This window comes from Pecten maximus, chromosome 1, assembly GCF_902652985.1.
Source record: "Pecten maximus chromosome 1, xPecMax1.1, whole genome shotgun sequence".
NCBI classification, from domain to species: domain Eukaryota; kingdom Metazoa; phylum Mollusca; class Bivalvia; order Pectinida; family Pectinidae; genus Pecten; species Pecten maximus.
Genome location: NC_047015.1, coordinates 37,864,627 through 37,886,062, shown reverse-complemented (window position 1 = coordinate 37,886,062; position 21,436 = coordinate 37,864,627). Strand labels below are relative to the sequence as shown.

General features: G+C 34.7%; 2 protein-coding genes across 4 annotated transcripts; one reads left to right on the top strand and one right to left on the bottom strand.

The window, feature by feature from the left end:
• Nucleotides 1-135: 135 nt before the first annotated feature.
• On the bottom strand, nt 136-11,169 carry LOC117332629 (WD repeat domain phosphoinositide-interacting protein 3-like). 3 transcript variants are annotated; one of them, XR_004533765.1, is made up of 11 exons: nt 10,956-11,169; nt 9,282-9,356; nt 8,691-8,792; nt 8,251-8,338; nt 7,582-7,676; nt 7,181-7,371; nt 6,685-6,770; nt 6,131-6,232; nt 5,693-5,814; nt 5,098-5,356; nt 136-4,994 (listed from the first exon to the last, which is right to left on the bottom strand). XR_004533765.1 is itself a non-coding variant. In XM_033891613.1 (10 exons), the coding sequence occupies exons 1-10, from the start codon at nt 11,020-11,022 to the stop codon at nt 5,250-5,252; spliced, it is 1,035 nt and encodes a 344-aa protein (XP_033747504.1). In that variant the 5' UTR covers nt 11,023-11,169; the 3' UTR covers nt 136-5,249. The 3 variants fall into 3 exon arrangements, 1 of the variants encoding a protein (XP_033747504.1); XR_004533764.1 differs by having other exon boundaries at nt 4,392-4,408; nt 4,486-5,356; XM_033891613.1 differs by having other exon boundaries at nt 136-5,356.
• Nucleotides 11,170-11,343: 174 nt separating this feature from the next.
• On the top strand, nt 11,344-18,498 carry LOC117332643 (enoyl-CoA hydratase, mitochondrial-like). The gene is made up of 8 exons (XM_033891633.1): nt 11,344-11,482; nt 14,031-14,225; nt 14,884-15,011; nt 15,359-15,458; nt 15,981-16,085; nt 16,458-16,577; nt 17,224-17,291; nt 17,699-18,498. Exons 1-8 carry the CDS (start codon nt 11,374-11,376, stop codon nt 17,762-17,764), a joined length of 891 nt encoding a protein of 296 aa, XP_033747524.1. The 5' UTR covers nt 11,344-11,373; the 3' UTR covers nt 17,765-18,498.
• The last annotated feature ends 2,938 nt before the right edge of the window (nt 18,499-21,436 follow it).

Below are 21,436 nucleotides of genomic sequence, written 5' to 3'. Positions count from 1 at the left end.
TAAATTGTTTCCATCACCGGAAACCCAAGTAGGCTAAGGTCAATTATTTGAACAGACTTGGAAGACTTTTATCCAGTATCATGGCTGGTTATTCACAAAATGATAACTATATAGCAAACACAAGGAAAACGGGTACAAAGGTGATACATTGCTTTATTGATCATATTCTCGTCACAGACGCTAGCCTCTCTAAGCCTAAATCATCTTAGTGCATTAATGGGTCTATTGAAAGATGCGGCATCTTAAAACAAATGCATTTAACAACAGTCGCACTAAATCACTCATGTCACTTACATACCATTCACAAAATAATTAATGGAATTATAATTTGCTTGAAAATACAACACATTCTTTGATTCAAGACAAAAGAATATAACACAAAACAGTTTTTAATTGTACATGATACATCCTTTTCACTAAATGACGATATGTACAAAATGAAAATAAAACTATATTGTTCATGCAAAACGAGTATTTGGTTTCAGTCAGATATAATTTAATTTAGCACTTTAAGAAAAGAAACACTTATCATAGATACCTCCTCAACTTCCTACAGCATGAACCACAATGTAAACCACAGCATTCTCACATCCTAACAACAACCTTGTACATGTATCGGTAAAATATAAATACATTGAATTTAGAGATGCACTTTATTTTCATCAGGTTCATGGATGGTATTTTGAATAACAAAAGTTAAATGAACTAATTTTGATCCCTTATTTAATAATCACTCGATACCTATTAATTACAAAATAATTAAACTTGTAGTTGAAATATGAAATCTGGAATTGTACCCACAATTTTCTATCATTGAGATGGGAGTACAAAAAATAATACCAAGTATATATGGTATATTCCTGTCACCTTCAAACCAGACACATAGAACCTGGACAATAGAAACAGGACTTGGGAGAAATGTAGGTCAATGTCAGGTCATATCATTGACAAATACACTTACTCTTGGCTTCATGGTTTGTTAGAAGAAGCTATGTATAAGGTTTATGTAACTGACTTCTTAGCCCTTGAGACAGATTAAATATCATTGTGCTTCATATTTGGAGTGTTATACAATATTATGCTACTGGAAGACGTCGACACATGTTCACCTCCTTGACCTTGAATGTTGACCAAGCTTATCTATTTTAAACACACCTGAGAGACCTTAGCCCACACAAGCTTAATATCATCCCTCCTGACCTAGCACAGAACAGACGATTGATGTTACATTATAGCAATGATATACCTCACGAATTTATATCAGTTAAAATATAACCTGGAAAAGACAATTGAATAATTATGATTGTAAAGTGATATTACAAGGTAATATAATATGTTTACCTGTGTAACTCCTCATTAAGAGTAATGCTGTTTCCATAGAGTGACATATACCAGACTGTTAATTATAACTTATAGAGACATCTTGTATATAATACTCTAAACATGGCAAGCCTCATCCCAAGGTCAAGGACACATAAGAATATGACGAGATGTCTACATCAATCTCAATAACTAACCAACTGTTTTCACCCTGGATACTTTTTACCCGATATATTAACCCTCACGTCTTCTTGTTTGTTGGATGGTATCAGTATACTTGGTATGTTAAAATCATGCTTTTCCAAAGCTCCCCTGGACCTTTCTTTTTTTGGCCCACGACACTGGTCCATATACATCTGCCTTCTGTAGGTGAGAGCCAAAGACATATGATCAACTAAAAAAACATATCTATAAAAATTGTAAAACATTATAGAAGCACTTGGTAGAAACAATTTTAAAAATGTATTATTAATACATCATGTCGCTCTGTTCAAAAATGAAAAAAAACTATTTGTGTGCAAGATGATGACCTTTTGTTGTTACACAGATCAAAGGAAAATCATTCACACTAAGATCTGAAGTACGAGACACAACCTTAATACAAATGTATTGAGGATAGGAAAACAGAATTATGGTATTTTTCTCCACTTCTGATATTTCAATTTTGAAGCTACTATCATATGCATAATATTGTAATATATATACACATGGACATCACAAAAAATCTCAACTTCTTACAAAGAAAATGTATTGCACCAAAAGTATGAACATTTTATCTGTTTCTAAATTCATCAAGCACAATTAACCAATTATTGTCGGTTATAACATACAAAGTGCATTTACTATACAAGTTCATGTAGTGTAATGGATATACCTGGGGTAGATAATATTAAATGGAGGCAATGGGGGCATTAAATAACTGACATGACAATATATATGTCATACATATCTTAAAGTGACAACTAGGATAGCTCAGAGTTAAGAAGATAACGGTATGTGAGGAAAACCTAATGATTTCTTGCCATATCTATCTAGCAATAAGCCCATGTCTTGTGATAACTTCACCCTCGTCCCGACGGAAAATATGATTATGTTGGTATTCTTTGTTTTTGACCACCTGTGCATTTAGAGGCAAAGCTAACCAGATGCCCAGTATTAAGCGCGCCCCATTGGACTTTAAATCAGAGGGTCAAATAGTGAAGAAAAAATATTAATCATTTTGCTGCCTAAAGCATTCCATGAATAGTTTGAGATAAGTAAAAGGCAGATGAAGGAACAAATGTATATTTTATACTAAGTCTGATTTTAAGAGAATCTACATTTCCCTTATGCAGTAAAATATAAAATTCAAATGATGGAATTGACATCTTGTTGAAAACCAGGTACATCTGTAAATACCAGGTATATATGATGTTATTAAAATAAAATTTACAAAACACCTATTCAGCATGTGTCAATGCATATTTAATGACGATTCACAGCTTTTGTTTACATGAAAATACATGTACTTAACAATGATAACAAAAATATCAACAATTAGCGTAAACTTTACCATGTGGACTTAAACACGTGATGCTGACAATGATGCTGCAGCTGAAATAGAGACTGCTGGGCTAATGTACAGCTGTGCTACAGCAATGATACAGATTCCATGGTTTGGAGGAGTGTGTGTTGATGTATATCAAACAAAAGGAGGAGGGCTATAATATATGACTTCTTTATGAATAGATATCATACTCAGAAACTCATACAAATATTTGTCTTATAGACTATCAATTAGTCTTGGCTGCAATTTATTGAATAGAATGTGAAGAGAGAGAAAAAATTATAAACAATTTTGATTAATCATCAGATATTCCATCTGAGAAACAAGTATTTAATTTGATCTGATATATTCCAAGCATTGCCAGTAATTTGGTTTACAGTGATCACAAATCAACAAAAGCACCTGTCACGTCTGAAACAATAGGCTATCATACCTTAGTAAGGTCCTTATTTACAACATGTACAGTGTAAACCTTCCATGTACATATATCTGAAATATACATGGCATACATGCAATTAAAGTATGCACAATGTACTCTGATCTGTTAGTAAAAGACATACAAACATTTAAAACAAATACAGGAAAGTTAATAAATGAATCTTCACAATTCAGAAAAGATGTGTTTCAGTAACAAAGAATTTACGCTTTACACAAAAAATATTTCAATAATGCATGCTAGGTAAAAACATCTCAAAGAAGATTTTCTGCTCAAATACATCCTGCCACACTCATTATGTTGTAAGCACCCATACACAACTGTTACATAACTGTATTCGACCTACAGTAAGTAGCCCAAGGGGCCCTGACACATAACATTTGCCCCAAAGTCGGACATATTGCAGAACACTGGAATTATATTTAATTGAAGTTTTACAGAACAGCAATAGATAGGGTTGGGCCCAATATGCTAATGTTTATGTAAGTCAATTTACCTAACAATAAGTATATTTTACAAAGCAGAATTCCCTAGAAAGCTTATCGAACTATTTGTCACATTCTGATTGTGTTTGTTGCCGTTCCATGGCGACAGCTATTCATGTTGCACGCATACATTCATAATGTAGAAATGTAAAAAAACTGCATTAAGCATACAGCACTTAGTCTCTGATGACAAAATCGCATTAATTCATTATTTTTTATATACTAATGATTATACATTTAAAACTTTTGTCTTGAATTTCCTTAAATGAGGTGGAATGTAAGCAGTTTTGACATTGAACGCCTGAACACTACTAGTATTTTGTGTAATTCACTGTGAGAAATCCCTACTGGCGTGATTAGAATCAACATGACAATAAATCTGTAAACAAGCTGAAGGCAGGAGCAGAATCAACAGCCATTTAAATAGTGAAGTTTTAATCACAAATGAGACGTGTGATATGTCGACCTTGAACTCTGTGGTGTAAGTGATGACCTTGGATGACATGTTTGGTGTGTTGACCTTGGATGAGATGTGTAGTGTGTTGACCTTGGATGAGATGAGTTGACCTTGGAAGAGATGTGTAGTGTGTTGACCTTGGATGACATGTGTGGAGTATTGACCTTGAATGATGTGTGGTGTGTTGACATTGGATGACATGTTTGTGTGTTGACCTTGGATGACATGTGTTTGTGTTGACCATGGATGACATGTGTGATGTGTTGACCTTGGATGACATGTGTGGTGTGTTGACCTTGGATGACATGTGTTTGTGTTGACCATGGATGACATGTGTGATGTGTTGACCTTGGATGACATGTGTGGTGTGTTGACCTTGAATGACATGTGTGGAGTATTGACCTTGAATGACATGTGTGGTGTGTTGACCTTGGATGACATGTGTGATGTGTTGACCTTGGATGACGTGTGGAATGTTGACCTTGGATGACATGTATGATGTGTTGACCTTGGATGACATGTGTGGAGTGTTGACCTTGGATGACATGTGTGGAGTGTTGACCTTGGATGACATGTGTGGAGTATTGACCTTGAATGACATGTGTGGAATGTTGACCTTGGATGACATGTGTGATGTGTTGACCTTGGATGACATGTGTGGAGTGTTGACCTTGGATGACATGTGTGATGTGTTGACCTTAGATGACATGTTTGGTGTGTTGACATTGGATGACATGTGTTTGAGTTGACCTTGGATGACATGTGTGCAGTGTTGACCTTGGATGACATGTGTGGAGTGTTGACCTTGGATGAGATGTGGCGTGTTGACTTTGGAGATGTGTGGTGTGTTGACCTTGGATGACATGTGTTTGTGTTGACCTTGGATGACATCTGGGGTGTGGAGTGTTGAACTTGGGTGGGTTCATGTTTACCATACATAGCAGTTTTACAGACAGATACACCTAAGTTTTTGTTGTTTTCAGACCACAAAGCGGAAAGTCAAAACTATGATCGATCATCAGTCATTTCCAAAAACTGGGCATAAACATCACGAGTACATTCCCCTTTAGGGTTGAAGACAAATTTGTAATAACTGCCATCCGCACAAACCACTGAAAACAGAAAAAAATACATGTACACTTAAAACACATGGATGATAAATCTTATCTATAATGCGTAGCAGTAAAATATTAGTAAAGGAAAATATCAATGTAATTTATGCAATGTGAAATGAAATATCAGATTTACAAAACAACACTGCCTCTACAATTGGTATGTTGTAGCTTTAAATGACATTTCAAAGATGTTAACACTACTCTGGTATAAATACTGCAACCATGATGATGTTCATGTATCAAGAGTCTGAGGAAAAGCTGCAATATTTACAAGATATCAAGTGCCCTTCTGGCAGGTGAACTAAATTTGTAAAAATGTCAAAAGTAACATACCGATCACAGAGTTGGAGTCTGCACCAAAGGCACACAGACATCTAGCACCACCGGGTACCTGGAACTTGGAGAAACTCCAGGTAGAGCTGAAGTATTTAGGCAAGAAACTGGCCGACCCTATGCTGTAAAACAGAGTATGAATGTTAATACAACAAACTGGCCGGTCCTATGCTGTAAAACAGAGTATGACTGTTAGTACAACAAACTGGCCGGTCCTATGCTGTAAAACTGGCCAGTCCCTATGCTGATTGAATTTTGTGCTTAGTTATAAAACAATAACATTAATTTTTCCAAATAATTCTTCCACTGTAAAATTTATTTCTGCAGATTCTTGTTATTGTTATGGGGTTAACATACCTAAAATATCTTGAAGTCTTTTTAAGAGATAACTAAAAGATTACCAGAAAACATTCAGGTGTAACTGTTTTCATTCTTTACCTTAACTGTTTGTTTTTCTTGGAATCTTCTGTAGAAAAGATGTGTACAGTCCCATGGTCACTGGCCACACACAAAAACGTAGAGTCTTGATTGAAATTGATGCTGGAAAATACAGAACATACAATACACCTGACAACAGCAGTGTAGGGAGCAAATTAATATCTACAATTCTGTTTCTGGAAATATCATACTTGAAATTAAACACATTTTAATTTTTTTTTTATTTCTCAAAATAATTACCTTTTGACCCTTTAAAATCGACAAAACCTGTTTTGACCCGTCTGTCCCATTAGATGTCAAATACGAACACAGGAATGAACCTGAGATCCTTTAACCAACTGCTGACATGCCAGCATCAATATGGAAACTTATATCAGAGTCAAACAAACAACAGAAAACAAGTAGATGACAATACCTCACCTGAGCTTAAAATACTATTTCTACCTTTTTCTTTTATGAATTGAATCTCAAATTTGACTAAACTGGTGAATAAATCTAACAAATCCTGATTGAAATGGATACAGAAAGCCATATAACATTGACAAGATACGTACCAGTAAATGTGTGCATTGTTAGCACCCCTCCTCAGTTCGTGTAGTTGTAGGCCTGATATTGTATCAAACACTCGGATCAGAGTTCCCTGAAGTCAAACACACAAAGGATCATGGTAAATGACAACTGTCCTAAAACTTAAAACATTGCTTGGTAATCTTCATCTTTCCATGAAGATTACCAAATACTGTAAGAGTGGGAAAGTTACCATAATTTGGCTAATGTCCTGCCCTGTAAATTGGGAAATAGGTGTAAATATTTCTGATAAAACAGTCATACAGTTTGAAGGCAAAAGTCTCTTTTTCAGTTGGCATGGCCAGTCTTTGAGTATAAAAAGGAAAACCTTTCCTTTTGAGATCAATTAATTACTCTAATGAGCAGTAAGGTTAATGTGTTGTATGTTTAGTGTGTTGTAAGTTAAGTTTTAATTTTTGTATGTTTAGTGTATTGTAAGATTCTAGTCTAGAACCATATTGTTGCGCAAGAGAAATAGCTGACCTTTTCTGATGATGTGGCTAATCTAGTCCCCTGTAAGTTGAGGGCGAGAGAACTGAGTGAAGCCTCATGAGCTGCAATATCCAGTGGTGATTTTTCAGTGTTGGCCAGGTCTACAATCTGTACATGGCCGGTTTTACGCCCGGGGAAGGTGAGCAGTGAATTGTTGCTGTTTGGGCACATTACACACAAACCTAAAAATAACAAAGCATAATGATTTTTTTACCAAATGGAAATATCACAATGTTTCTTAAGGAATAATGTGCAGGTACTGAACTCTTCAAAGTTATTAATTCTGATTCACATTGTGATTACAATTCAAAATAAATGTAATGGGGACAAAAAAACGTTTGACCAAATTATACATACAATGTTCAGTGAAAAAAGTTAGTCCTCTACCCTACCTTTAGGATTGGAGCAGGTCTCAAACACATGCAGCTGTTGTGGATTCTGTGTGAATGTGTAGACTTTAATCATAGTGTCCAATACTACCACAATCCTGTAACAAAATGTAACTGGTTGTTGTATACATGTACTTACAGCGTGATATATACGTACTGACAACGTGTATACATGTACTGACAAAGTGTATACATGTACTGACAATGTGTATACATGTACTGACAATGTGTATACATATACTGACAATGTGTATACATGTACTGACAATGTGTATACATGTACTGACAATGTGTATACATGTACTGACAATGTGTATACATGTACTGACAATGTGTATACATGTACTGACAACGTGTATACATGTACTGACAATGTGTATACATGTACTGACAATGTGTATACATGTACTGACAATGTGTATACATGTACTGACAATGTGTATACATGTACTGACAACGTGTATACATGTATTGACAACGTGTATACACACAGATACACTGACTGCAGTATGTATGATGTAAACCCTAAATGAACAATACAAAATTAAAACAACTTTGTTATTTGCTCCATGATGAAATGTTTATACTTTCCATCAAATATTTTTTCTGTGATTTTCAAATTGAAAACAAATTGTTTCCCTTGTGAAAACTTGTACATGTACAAATCCTTACCTATCTCGTCGCAGTCTTACACTTCTAACCTCTGTGGAAAACTCCAATTCTATCACATTTTTCTTCTTGAGGTCATCCCACACCATAACTGTCAATAATAAAGGTAAACATCCATAATTGCTTTGAATGCATACCGGTACTCTTACTATTCAACAGTTACTAAAACTTACCTGCACATAAAAAAATATTTTTATAACATATACACTGTATATAAAATCCTTTGAATGCATGTGTAAAAGTTAACAATGATTTTCATATTTTGAAAAATTTTAAGCATGTAATACATGTAAATAGGTGATAATCTTCCTTTCAAAGATATTAATGTTTTTCTTATTATGTCCATGATCATATAAATAAATTTGAAATACCAACACAGTGGTTTTGTTAACACCATGCAAATCTTTATCGGACCTAGGCAGATTTATGACACTATCACAAACCTTTATTGGGAGGGTACTTTGGATTTTTTCCTCCACCAACTAATGCTAAGTAATTACATCGGAACAGCATTTCGATGTGAGTGATGCCGCCATCAGCAAAGTCTGTCCGGAAGTAATATAAAGGTATTTTATCTTAAACATTTTTTTATCTTCCCCAAAAGAAGTTGCATTGATGAGGTTCAATAAACTGCTGAAAAGTACTTATTGAGAAATTTAAGAAATAAATGTACAAAGTATTTATACATGTATACAGTCTCTTAAAGATAACAGTTCATAATTATTACTGTTATATAATTGTAGCTGTTATAAACAAAGCCATACAGATACGGAGGAGATCTACATAAACATTTCAGATGATACTAATAGAACATGTAATCCTCTTGCTACGAGAAACCATGCATACAAGTGTAATTCAAACAGAGGTGACAGTTGTAAAAAAATGTATGAAGACCTTTTTAAACTTAATGTACCTAGTAATATATTATGCGGGAATATGACATCCTATTTGAGCTACAACATGCCATATTTTATCATATTCTAGTCAAAATAAAGTATATATAATCATACAAATAAATGAATGGTGTACAATACCTTGTCTTTCTTTCTCTTTTAAAGGGTCTGAATTATACACTCGAAAACCTGTTTCCATTCCACAAGCAAAACATCCTTTGAAAAAAAAGTTACATATATTTATTATATAGGTGATATATATTTTCCCACAAATACAACAAGAATTCTGTGGCCCTTCATGGTCATCTGACATCTGATTTGTATGCAGGAATTTATGTTTTGTTTTCAAATTTTAACATATGTTTATCATGACCCATGCAAGTGACCTTGAAAGTCTGTCAAGGTCATCCATTCGATCAAACAGGGTAGCTTTTCATACCAACATGCTACTGACCTGTCATCAGTTCAGGTTGTTGAAAAATAACATTTAAAGATTCTTACACATTTGACAACCCAAACCTTGAAAGTAGGTCAAGGTTACTCATTTGAACAAACTTTTATAGCCTTTTATATCCTGGCATGCAACTAGCCTGATATCATGGCCCTGGACATAGACATTGATTTTAACATATTTGATCCCAGGGACCTTGAAAATAGATCAAGATCATTCATTATAACAATCTTGCATTGGTAGTCCTTCAACTCAGCATGGTCCAATAGCATGATCATAAGATTTTCTGTTATTGAATGGAAGTGGTTTAAGGATTTTAACACATTTGACCCATGTCACCTTGAAAGTACGTCAAGGCCTTTCGTTTGAACAAACTTGGTAGCTCTTCATCCTAGCATACAACTGGCCCAATATCATGAATTTACATTTTATGACTGGTGATACAAATCGAAACATTTGCTATTGAAAGTGTCTATATTTACCTGCATTTACAATTTGAACTTACTTCAATGACAAGGTTAGTTTTAAACTTAAGAAATCCAATGTGCTATAATCCATCAATATACCCATGTACTTCTATCGAAGGGCAAGTGAGCTAAAATGATGTTAAAGTGAATATTGATATGTGTATGTTTAAGATGATATTTGCTGTTCCTCTTTCTATGTAGGTCTGATTATATAGGATAATTAATCTCTTGTAATCTATCAGACTTAATGAATAAACCTATGAATGGGTTATCATATTTGCCAAGAATGACATAATTCTTTTAATGTCTTGAGATTCTTGAGAATTAGTGCATACAAAGTACTCCGCTGATAATATAAGCAGTGGTCTCTTGTTTTTGTTTTGCAATTAAGAAGTTTTGAAAGTCATATCACCGACATAAATATCTAATATATGTCCATGGTCTTATATTCAATTATGAGGATAGATACATCCATTTGCAATGTCTGGTAATGTAATATTTTTTAATAGTCATTTTTACATCCTTCATTTTAGCTGGACAACCTCAGATCCCTGGCGATCAAAGGTTCCAAACTAGTTAGAAACATTTCCCAACAGTAAAAGAAAATATAGCAACAGATCCTCATTAAATTGGAATACAATGAAATAAATACATAGAATCTATTACTACTTCCATATTATTATTTATCAGGTTATAATTATTTCTGCCAATATATTTCTATATCACAGTTATGATTTTTAATTTACAAGACATTTTATCAACTCTGATTAATTTCTTTGTTTTCCCTTTTCCATTTTTTAACACATTGGTTCCAAACAGTTGCTTCGTCCAGAAAAAAAAGAAAGAAAAAAACCCACCCAAGGCATGAATACAGCCCTTTAAAAATAATATACAAACCTTGGTCTTGGTTCCATCCAGCATAGAGCAACCCATTGCCATGCTGGTTATCTCCAACCAAATTCATTGTCTTGCTTAGAATTTACGACAACATTGATAAAATGTTTAAGTTATGCCAATACCTATTTATAATTTACGGAAATGAAATTCGTCAACAATCACACACCCCCAACGCAAAGCTTCGGAGTGCATTATCAGTCAAACGCAAAAGTGACCAAGATGATTTAATGTGAAGGCCGAATTGTTAGTCTCTAAACAAAAACAAGAAAATGTGTTTTAACATTTGTTTTATTAATATGACATCGACATTCCGACTATACAGCTATATGTATCATGTTCATTAACATCTTAGATTAAGAAGATGTATTCAAGATTAGATAACTGAAATATGCTTTCTTTTTAGATTACGTCAGCAAAGATGGCCGCATTCAGAACGATCGCTGCTCTCTCGAAGAGGGTTTTGTTTACAAATACACTAAATACATCGCAGCCTGCCTCGTGGCAGGTCATACGATGCATGTCAGCAGGTAGGGCCGAACTGAGACTCGTTTTAATAATTGTCAGCGTTGCTTTATCGTTTTTTCTTTAAGGGCTATTTCTTATCATAATATCAAGGTCGACAAGATAAACGAAAGGGAAGTAACTCTTGTATTTTATTTGGCATGTACCCGCGATAGTTGTCATGAATATAATTTCGAATGTTTATGATGAGTAGCGAGTCTGAGTCTGTTAAGAACACAAATGCTTGCTTATCACCAGCTCATGTAAAATGGACACAGATCGTAATCTTTCATATTATGCTGACGACTGCATAATGTACAGACTTTGTCTTGGTATATTTGATATTTCATAAGGAATTGACAATGCTGAGTTCTCCTGGTGATTGCAGTCATTTTTAATGTATTTATTAAATTGTTATAATGTACCCAACTCTGTTAACTTAACATTAGAACACCAGAATCACTTAATGACTTTAAAAGTAGGCTAGGAGACGCAGTGGAACAAATATTCATACCCTGCCTACACTGCTCTCTGGCAGGGTATGAATTCCCTCCAATTGCCGATAGTGTAGCAAGCCCCGATGTGATTCACATCAGGCATATTATTAAGGTATGATTATAATTCTCAGATAAAAAACACATGTAAATTGATGATTCTGGTATCTATTATCAATATTCAATCCACAAACCTGCAGATTACATCATTTCTTTGACAATAAATGGTGAAATCCAAAGCAAGCAAGACACACAGAGAAATAAATTCAAACATACGGTCATAGGCAAAATGGCTGCTCTCAACTAGCAATGTGCCATCACGTGATTACTGTATATTTATTTCATTATGTCATTATTACGGGAGAAGTCGTTTATAAGTTGTTAAAACTTACTGACTAATCCCTTTGTCATTTTAATGTCAATAAAATATATTTAAACTAAACTACAGTTTTTGCCACAGTCAATGTCTACCTGTGTATCGATTCACTGAAAAAAGATTCAATATCGTATCGAAAGATCAGAATCGACAATACATTGATATCGTTGGTAACAATGACCGCTCTAGATTACTGAGACAACACCAAGTAGTGTAATATTGGAATATCCAATTTAAGATTTTTAGATGTGACAGTAGGCTAATACATTGCTAAATTGCATTAGAAATGTTTAATTAAACTAAATATTACCCCAAATTTTTCGAGGGTGATTGTTTTGCACCACTATTGTCAATGAAAGAGAAATGTAGCTCTGACGGCGACCAGTCTACCATCTGTCAGAAATTGTCCCTCCGCCGTCCAGAGTTACATTACTGCAGCTAGGCTACATGACCAAAAGGTTGTTAGTTTGAGTCCCGGTATGGGTACTAGGGGAACAAGATACTGCTCCATTCAGTTTTTACTTTTAGTCAACTCAGCTATAACTGAGCATGTGATTGAGTAGTGCAAGAAATGTCCTGTGCAAGCTTATAGCACTGAAATGGCAGCTCCAACAATATGCTCACCAGGGAGTTAGGAAAGACAATGACTGGTTGCCCAATAACCATGGATCATAATTTTTGAACCGCTTTGAGATGATCACATTTATCTGGTATATTGTTGTAAACTCAAATTAATTGTTATAAGTCTTCTAAATCATCCATATTACTTGGTATGTAATTATATATACAGTAGTGAGTGTAGTGGCATATAAAGAATAGGTTCACCGATACATGAATTCTCTGTTAATGCCTATCAGTGTATGTTTGAAGAATTCTAGTCTAAAGGGTTCTAACTCCAATTTAGTTTTGTCCTTTTTCGCAGTTGATAGATTCATTTCATTTCCATTCAACAAATTTCATTGCACAAATGATACAAAAAGATTAGTTGATAAATGACTCACTGTCATCAGATTTTCTGTTAATAGACCTATGATAGTCTGAGGAAACTAAAACTCTCACTGTCATCAGATTGTCTGTTATTAGACCAATGATAGTCTGAGTAAACTAAAACTCTCACAGTCATCAGATTGTCTGTTAATCGACTGATGAAAGTCCGAGGAAACTAAAACTCTCACTGTCATCAGATCGTCGGTTATTAGACCAATGATAGTACGAGGAAACTAAAACTCTCACTGTCATCAGATTGTCTGTTAATAGACTGATGAAAGTCCGAGGAAACTAAAACTCTCACTGTCATCAGATCGTCGGTTATTAGACCAATTATAGTACGAGGAAACTAAAACTCTCACTGTCATCAGATCGTCGGTTATTAGACCAATGATAGTACGAGGAAACTAAAACTCTCACTGTCATCAGATTGTCTGTTAATAGACTGATGAGAGTCCGGGGAAACTAAAACTAGCATTCCTGTCAGGATACTTGAGCTGGGCAGGTCACTACGTTCTTAAAAATATTCAGACTAGCCCTTATCTCCCATAAAAATATCCAATTCAATATAACATTCTAATTTCATGTCCAACACAGACCTTGGTTGGTGTTATTATTTATACACCGAGTCTAATGTTCATAAAGATTCAGTTTAAGATGTTAATGTCATTTGCTTGTGACCTTCAGTTTGATTATGACAAGTATTTTTACTTTCAGGTCAATATCAACATATTTTGGTGGATAAACGTGGTGAAAATAAAAATGTTGGATTTATTCAGTTGAACAGACCAAAAGCTCTGAATGCTTTATGTGATGCTCTGATGATAGAGACAAATGATGCAATTGGAAACTTTGATACAGATGACAGTGTTGGGTGCATTGTCCTCACTGGTTCAGACAGAGCTTTTGCTGGTAAATTTACTCATTTTGTTTATTTTTTACTTGACATGAGATTACGATGATTTAATTCACTAAAGTGTAAAATATTCCTAATACATTTCACAAGGGGATTTGATATTGTATATGTAACAGTGTAACCATGATTCTTGAAAAGACAACTTTGTAAATATATGACTTAAAATTGACTTTAGTTATGTATCTTATATTTGTGTATTGATTATAAGCTGTCCCAAATGGAAAATAAAAAGGACTGCACTGATTTTCAGGATGTCTTTCAGACTAGTCACTTTGCAGAAGGACCCTCATTTAATCTGGATGTTTATGTTAATTTTTTTTACACGACATGATTTTGTTTTGTTCACTTAATTACATTCTACACTATATGTTTACTTGAACCAACTACACTATGTTTACTTGTGCCAACAACACTATGTGTTTACATGAGCAAACTATACCACTATATGAGTACCTGAGCCAACTACACTATGTTTAATTGAGCCAACTACACTATGTTTAATGGAGCCAACTACACTATGTGTTTACCTGAGCAAACTGCACTATGTGTTTACCTGAGCCAACTACTCTGTATGTTTAGCTGAGTTAAGGAGATTCTGGAGAAGAATGGTGTCCTTTGTGAAAAATGAGTAACTATTTTATCCATTTTTTTCAGCTGGAGCAGATATCAAGGAAATGGCAGACCAGGACTTCTCAAAAGTTTGGAGGAAAAATTTCTTGGCTCACTGGTCAAAGCTTGAGAAGTGTTCCAAACCAATCATCGCAGCAGTAAATGGCTATGCAGTAAGTAGTTTATACTAGTAAGTCTACCGATGTTATTGTTACAGTTCATCATTCAGTAAAATATAAATAATAGATAAATATGGTTATGGTAGTCACTTTTTAAATGAAAGAGTTACAGAGAACAATGTGATGGGGTTTTCATCTTTTCATTTACTTGGGGGAAGGGGGGAGGGTTCCAAGCAAGGGGGATGTGGTTGGAATGGAAAAACAAAAACAAAAATGTATCTCTTTAAAATGCTGGTGCAGGATGTCCTGAATACCAACACAACCTTTGTGATCTACAATTGATGTTAATTGATGATTGTACAGCTACTTACCTGGTAATAAAAATCTGTTTCAACTTTCAGTTAGGTGGAGGTTGTGAGCTGGCAATGATGTGTGACATTATCTATGCTGGAGAGAAGGCACAGTTTGGACAGCCAGAAATCACACTAGGCACAATACCTGGTAAAGATACCGTGATAAACTGGTATTTCAGGGATCACCACAATTTCAAAATGATGGGTGGAGGAAAAATTTTGACAATTTTTCTGAACATGTACTTTTGTGGTTGTAATGCAGTATACATTTGTAATTTGTATATCCCTAATTGTGTGTAATGGGTTGACATTATCTATGCTATAGATTGTAGTGCAAGCTTTAATTGACACTGGGAGGGGGACAATACTGATACAGGGCTGGCCTCAGGTACACCTCTGAGTAATAGGTGGGGGGAGTGATCTCATGGAGTACAGACATGTTTAGGGCTGTCTAGCTAATTGGATTCTCTCAGGTGTTGTTATGGACTATGCAGACCATGACACTGTACCTTGTACATAAGTGTAAATAAACTTGTAAATAAAACTTTATTGTGGAGCATTGTATTCTGGAAACCTCACCCCGATCACGTTACAATACTTACTGATGAAAGCTTTCCATGTTTACTTAATAATTACATTCCGCTTTATTTCCCTTGTACAATTTTATTAGGAGCCGGAGGAACCCAGAGGCTGTGTAAAGCTGTAGGCAAGTCGAAAGCCATGGAGATCATCCTCACCGGCAACTTCATGTCCGCATCAGATGCTGAGAGGGCAGGTTGGTTACATGTTTGAAACTGAGGGGGGGTATTGTCAGTGTTTGTTCCTTATCACCCTTTTTCACAGCGTCATCGCTATTTCAGTTTTTAGAGAATAGTTTGTTTAGCAATATGCAGTGTTCTTGTTCAAGTAATTATAAATGAATTCTTAAATATTAACTTATAATTCTTGTTATGATGACAAAAATAATCTTTTTGATAAAAAGTTTACATAATTTTTTGGCCTGTCATGAAAGTGAAAATAATAATATTATCAAACCTTTCAATATAAAGTCTATCTGAACGAGAAATCAAAAACATATACATGTTAGCTTTGTGAATTTGATGAAATATGAATCTGTATGATCTCTTCACTGACATCTTTTCTTTAGGGTTGGTGAGTAAAATCCTGCCAGTGGATCAACTAGTCGATGAGGCAGTGAAGACAGCGGAAAAAATCAGTGGCTTCTCAAAGATCACAGTGGGCATGTGTAAGGAGGCAGTAAATGCTGGTAAGTATTACTGGTAGACAACTCTGGTTTGTAGGCAAGGAACTGATGTTATGTATATTACGGGCAGACAACTCTGGTAAGTAGGCAAAGAACTGATGTTATGTATATTAGGGGCAGACAACTCTGATAAGTAAGCAAGGAACTGATGTTACTTTCACAATGTATATTAGGGGCAGATAACTGATGTTACTCTATAAAGCCATATTAATGTACAGGCCACACTGGTAAGTAGACAAAGGAGTTGAAAGAACCAAGGTTATTGTATTAATAAATAAATGGGCAGACAAATGGCAAAGTTCTGGGATGAAGAATTAGGGTCACTGTATCATGGTGTGTTTGATATTTTTGTCATGATTAGCATGCTCCACACCAAATGTTACTACGTGAGAGTGCACTCCCCTTAGTTAATTGTCTCTGTCTAAAAACCATCACATAGTCTCCATAAAGTAATACATATAGAGTTAACAAAACCTGGTCTCCAGCAGCATTCTGGTGACACACATGTTTCTGGTAACACATACGTTACATATCACTTTGTTCATCTACTCCTGTATAGGTTCACAGAGTGACATACAATAATCATGCACACTCAATGAGACTTGTTTTCATCCTTGTTTTCATCCTTGTTTTCATCCTTGTTTTCCAGCGTATGAACTTTCCCTGGCTGAGGGTCTTCACTTTGAGAAGAGGCTTTTCCATGCTACATTTGCAACTGTAAGTCTATTTTTAAGGGAGCATTGTTACTATTACTGGTTGAGCTGCAGTTTTAGGCACTGAAGACATTAGAAACCTCCTGTGTTAAACTACAAAGACAATTTCTACTTATAACCATGCTTTGTAAGGTTCACTCTGTGTTGGCTTTATTGTAATGAAATACTTATTTCAATAAAAAGTGTAAAGAGGTGTGACAATACCGGACATTGAAGATACAGAGAGTGTTCATTTCTGGAACATGAAATATCTTAACGATAAAGATTTCCAGATGCAGCTCCGATATGATTCAGTGAGATTTTAATTTAGACTATCAAAAGTCCTATGTAGAGATGTATTGTCACAATTCTTTCATCAATTTTATATCGACACAAAATACCAGTATATTTACCTGTGTTTTTCTTTCATAGGATGACAGGAAAGAAGGAATGGATGCATTTGTTGAGAAGAGGAAGGCAAACTTCACCGACAGCTGAATCTGTTAAATTTATTCCATAGGAGCTTTTAGTGTTCTGCGATAGTCTGAATATTGGAAACAAATAAGATGTCCTTTACTTTGATCAACCAATCAAATGATAATCAGATTCTAATACCAATTAAAACCGATGTGATGAATTGGAGCTTATAACCTTGGCTATAGACATTCTATTGTGGTCCATTGGGACACCATCCTCTGGCGATAACAGGGTACTACCATATGGTAAATGGTATTTGGGAGTGAAGTACAATTAGTTATAAAAGGGGAAAAAACTATTATAAAAATTACACAGGGATTGTGTTAACAATTTGTTTAACAAAGAGACTGATGAATGTGAAAATGTGTTTTGTAAATTTATGTTAAACAAAAATGTCATGTCAGTAAGACCACTGTCCTGTCAGTAGGACAACTACTGATGTAGTAGGAATGAATATTCAGAAATATAGGTCAAAACATTTGAATTATAAATAACTTTCTTATGAATGAATATGGAATTGATTGTTGAATTCATGTTGAAATGTTTTCTGAAATGTTGTGTGATTGAGATGATATTCATGTTCATAGAGCTTTATAAATGCTGAGCATTGATAGTACTGAGAAGTATTAAAGCTCAGACAGCTTGATAGTGCTCATATAATATACCAAACTTGTGATATTGAAATATTGGTATAATGCCATATATTACATTGTAAGGATGAGATCAATCAATTAAAAAATCATGCATTTTTAAAACATGGTTGGATCCTTATTTTTACTTAATGCTACATACATAGATGATGGACACAGATTAATAAACTATGTCCAGACCCCTGTCCTCCTCCAGGGCCGACTGTGTGACGGCAATCCGTGGTGTATGTCGGCCTGAAGCATTTCATCAGTTCTACAGTCGTCTACTTTTTCATTTGAACAACTTCTCTATAATCAGGTCTCAATCATGAGATGGGGACATTAGCCTTCTGTTTGGCAAGTAGCATGTTGGATTAAAAAGTCATCAATATTGTCCAAATGACCTTGACCCACTTTCTAGGTGACTGATCAATAGTTTTGAATGTTTTTTATTTTAGCGTCTTTTAAATTCTTCGTAAGTGAGTATCATTGTGATCTTGGTGAATGAGGCAAGACATGAAAGTCATAGATGCATTAAAAACATCTAGCAAAATATATGTACCACCAAATATTATGACAAAAATCCTATTCTAATGAATTTTTACATCTTCATATTTCCAGGCATACCATTGCGCACATCTTTATAAAATTGTTAATTCCCTTTAAGGTTTTTCGGAGTTTTCTTATGTATCGTTTGTGAATGTACCTTCCTTATACACTGTACACCGATGACTAGTCAAATTGCAATAGTCTTACAAAAATGCTTGAAGTGCCGGTGAAGGTATTTTGTGCTAAACGTCCTCACCACACCTGAATCTACATAAATGTGTATCGAAAACAACAAAGAATACTGACATAATAACAAACCTACATTTCCAATTTAAAATCGATTTAACAAAAAAATATTTGCATTGTGAACAAGACAATTCGGTAAATTACAGTCCTCGCCAAATGTGAAATGATATGCCAAGAATTTTTTATACACGATAAATTCGTAATGGACAAGCTTGTTCCGTGAGATAAATCCCCAACAAACATTTTTTTTCCCTTTTCTTAAAGGTACGCCAAAGGTCAAAATAAAGGCCAATGTGAATATGCGATAGAGCCGGGGCAATTTTTTATGTAGGTCGAGGGTTGAAATGTAGGTCATAGTGACCAAATTTTGACACATGACACACCACCTGATCTAAGTGAATCTGTGGGCCCCAAGTGTGAAGTTCCCATGTCAAGTAGGGTAGGAGATATAGACTCAACAGTCAATTCAAAAAATAAAAGGTAGGGTTATCATTTTAAAGCAAATTCTACATGACACTGGTATCTACACAACATATCGGTTGGCCCACAGCCCCTTGTGCAAACCTGCAAATTCAGTCTGTGAGGTATAAAAAAAACTCGCTCAGTAAACGCCTTTTGGTTAAAGTCATCAAAATAAACTAAATATTAACCAACACAAATACGCACATGCGTTTTGCTTGTTTAAATCATATCCGTATTATCCCATGATCCTATCAGTAATGTAAGGGTAGACTTGTCCTTGACCATGACTAATTTATTGAATCAGTTCATAAGGTTTGACAAACAAACCATCAAACAAAAAACAAAATGCATGAATATTAAAATAAAATTAAAATATAACTGACGTTTAATTGGAGGCGACCATCATTTCAGCTATGGATTCATTCAATTAACAATGCTGTAGCATTCTATGATATAACGACCAAAACCACACACATACAATAAATGAATACATTAAAAGTAGATAAAAACGGAAATTCTGATGATTTTTTTTTCTTTTTTCTTTTTAATAAAATAAGATTGTAAAAATGAAAGCTTCTCACAAAAAGTGCATGCATTGGCATACTTTTCAGTCCTATCAAAGTTGATATGCGGTGTAAAAGAAAGGACGGACTGCAGGACATTTAGACACAACCCAGTATTCTAATAAACAGTATTCGAAACATCTGTGTTAAAATCGGGACCGAATAAAACATTCGACTCATCTGATGTATTCGATTCTTGAAAGCGTGTTCGACCAGGGACATACCAGTATAGGGGGATTTGTATGTACGTCCCTGGTTCAACACAATTCAGTTTTACTGTATCCGATATATAAGTATCTGCCTTTGTAGTATATAATTATCATTAAGGTCCCTGGTCTCAGGAAAGGAAACGATTCAAATTTTAAATTTGGTGAAATTAGAAACATTATAGAGTCGAAACGATTCTGATTATAACCAGGGACGTATCGGGCGCCGTTTTACTATTTATTCCAATTTGGTGATATCACCTATTCAATCAGTGATATCACCTATTAGAATAGGTGATATCACCAATTTATTTTTCAAATAAGTGATATCACCAATTCGAATAGGTGATATCACTTATAAATATTCTGAGGTGATATCACCTATTCGAATGAGTGATATCACCTATATGAATAGGTGATATCACTTATGAAATTTTATAAGTGATATCACCTATTCCAATTGGTGATATCACCTATTCGAATGAGTGATATCACCTATTCGTTTCATTAAGTGATATCACATATTCGAATGAGTGATATCACCTATTCGTTTCATTAAGCGATATCACCTATTCGAATAGGTGATATCACTTATAAAATTTGGAAAACTGTATGCTCCCCAATTCCATCATGTGTAACAAAAAAAATTCGTACCTCTACTGTACCATTATACTTATTTGGGAGCAGTCGTTTGTATTGATTCTAAAGTGATATCACTTATGAAATATTATAAGTGATATCACCTATTCAAATTGGTGATATCACCTATTCAAATTGGTGATATCACCTATTCATTTCATTAAGTGATATCACCTATTCCATTTGGTGATATCACCTATTCGAATGAGTGATATCACCTATTCGAATGAGTGATATCACCTTTTCGAATGGGTGATATCACTTAATGAAATGAATAGGTGATATCACTCATTCGAATAGGTGATATCACTTTAAAAAGTTCTTAAGTGATATCACCTATTCGAATAGGTGATATCACTCATTTGAATGGGTGATATCACCTATTTGAACAGGTGATAT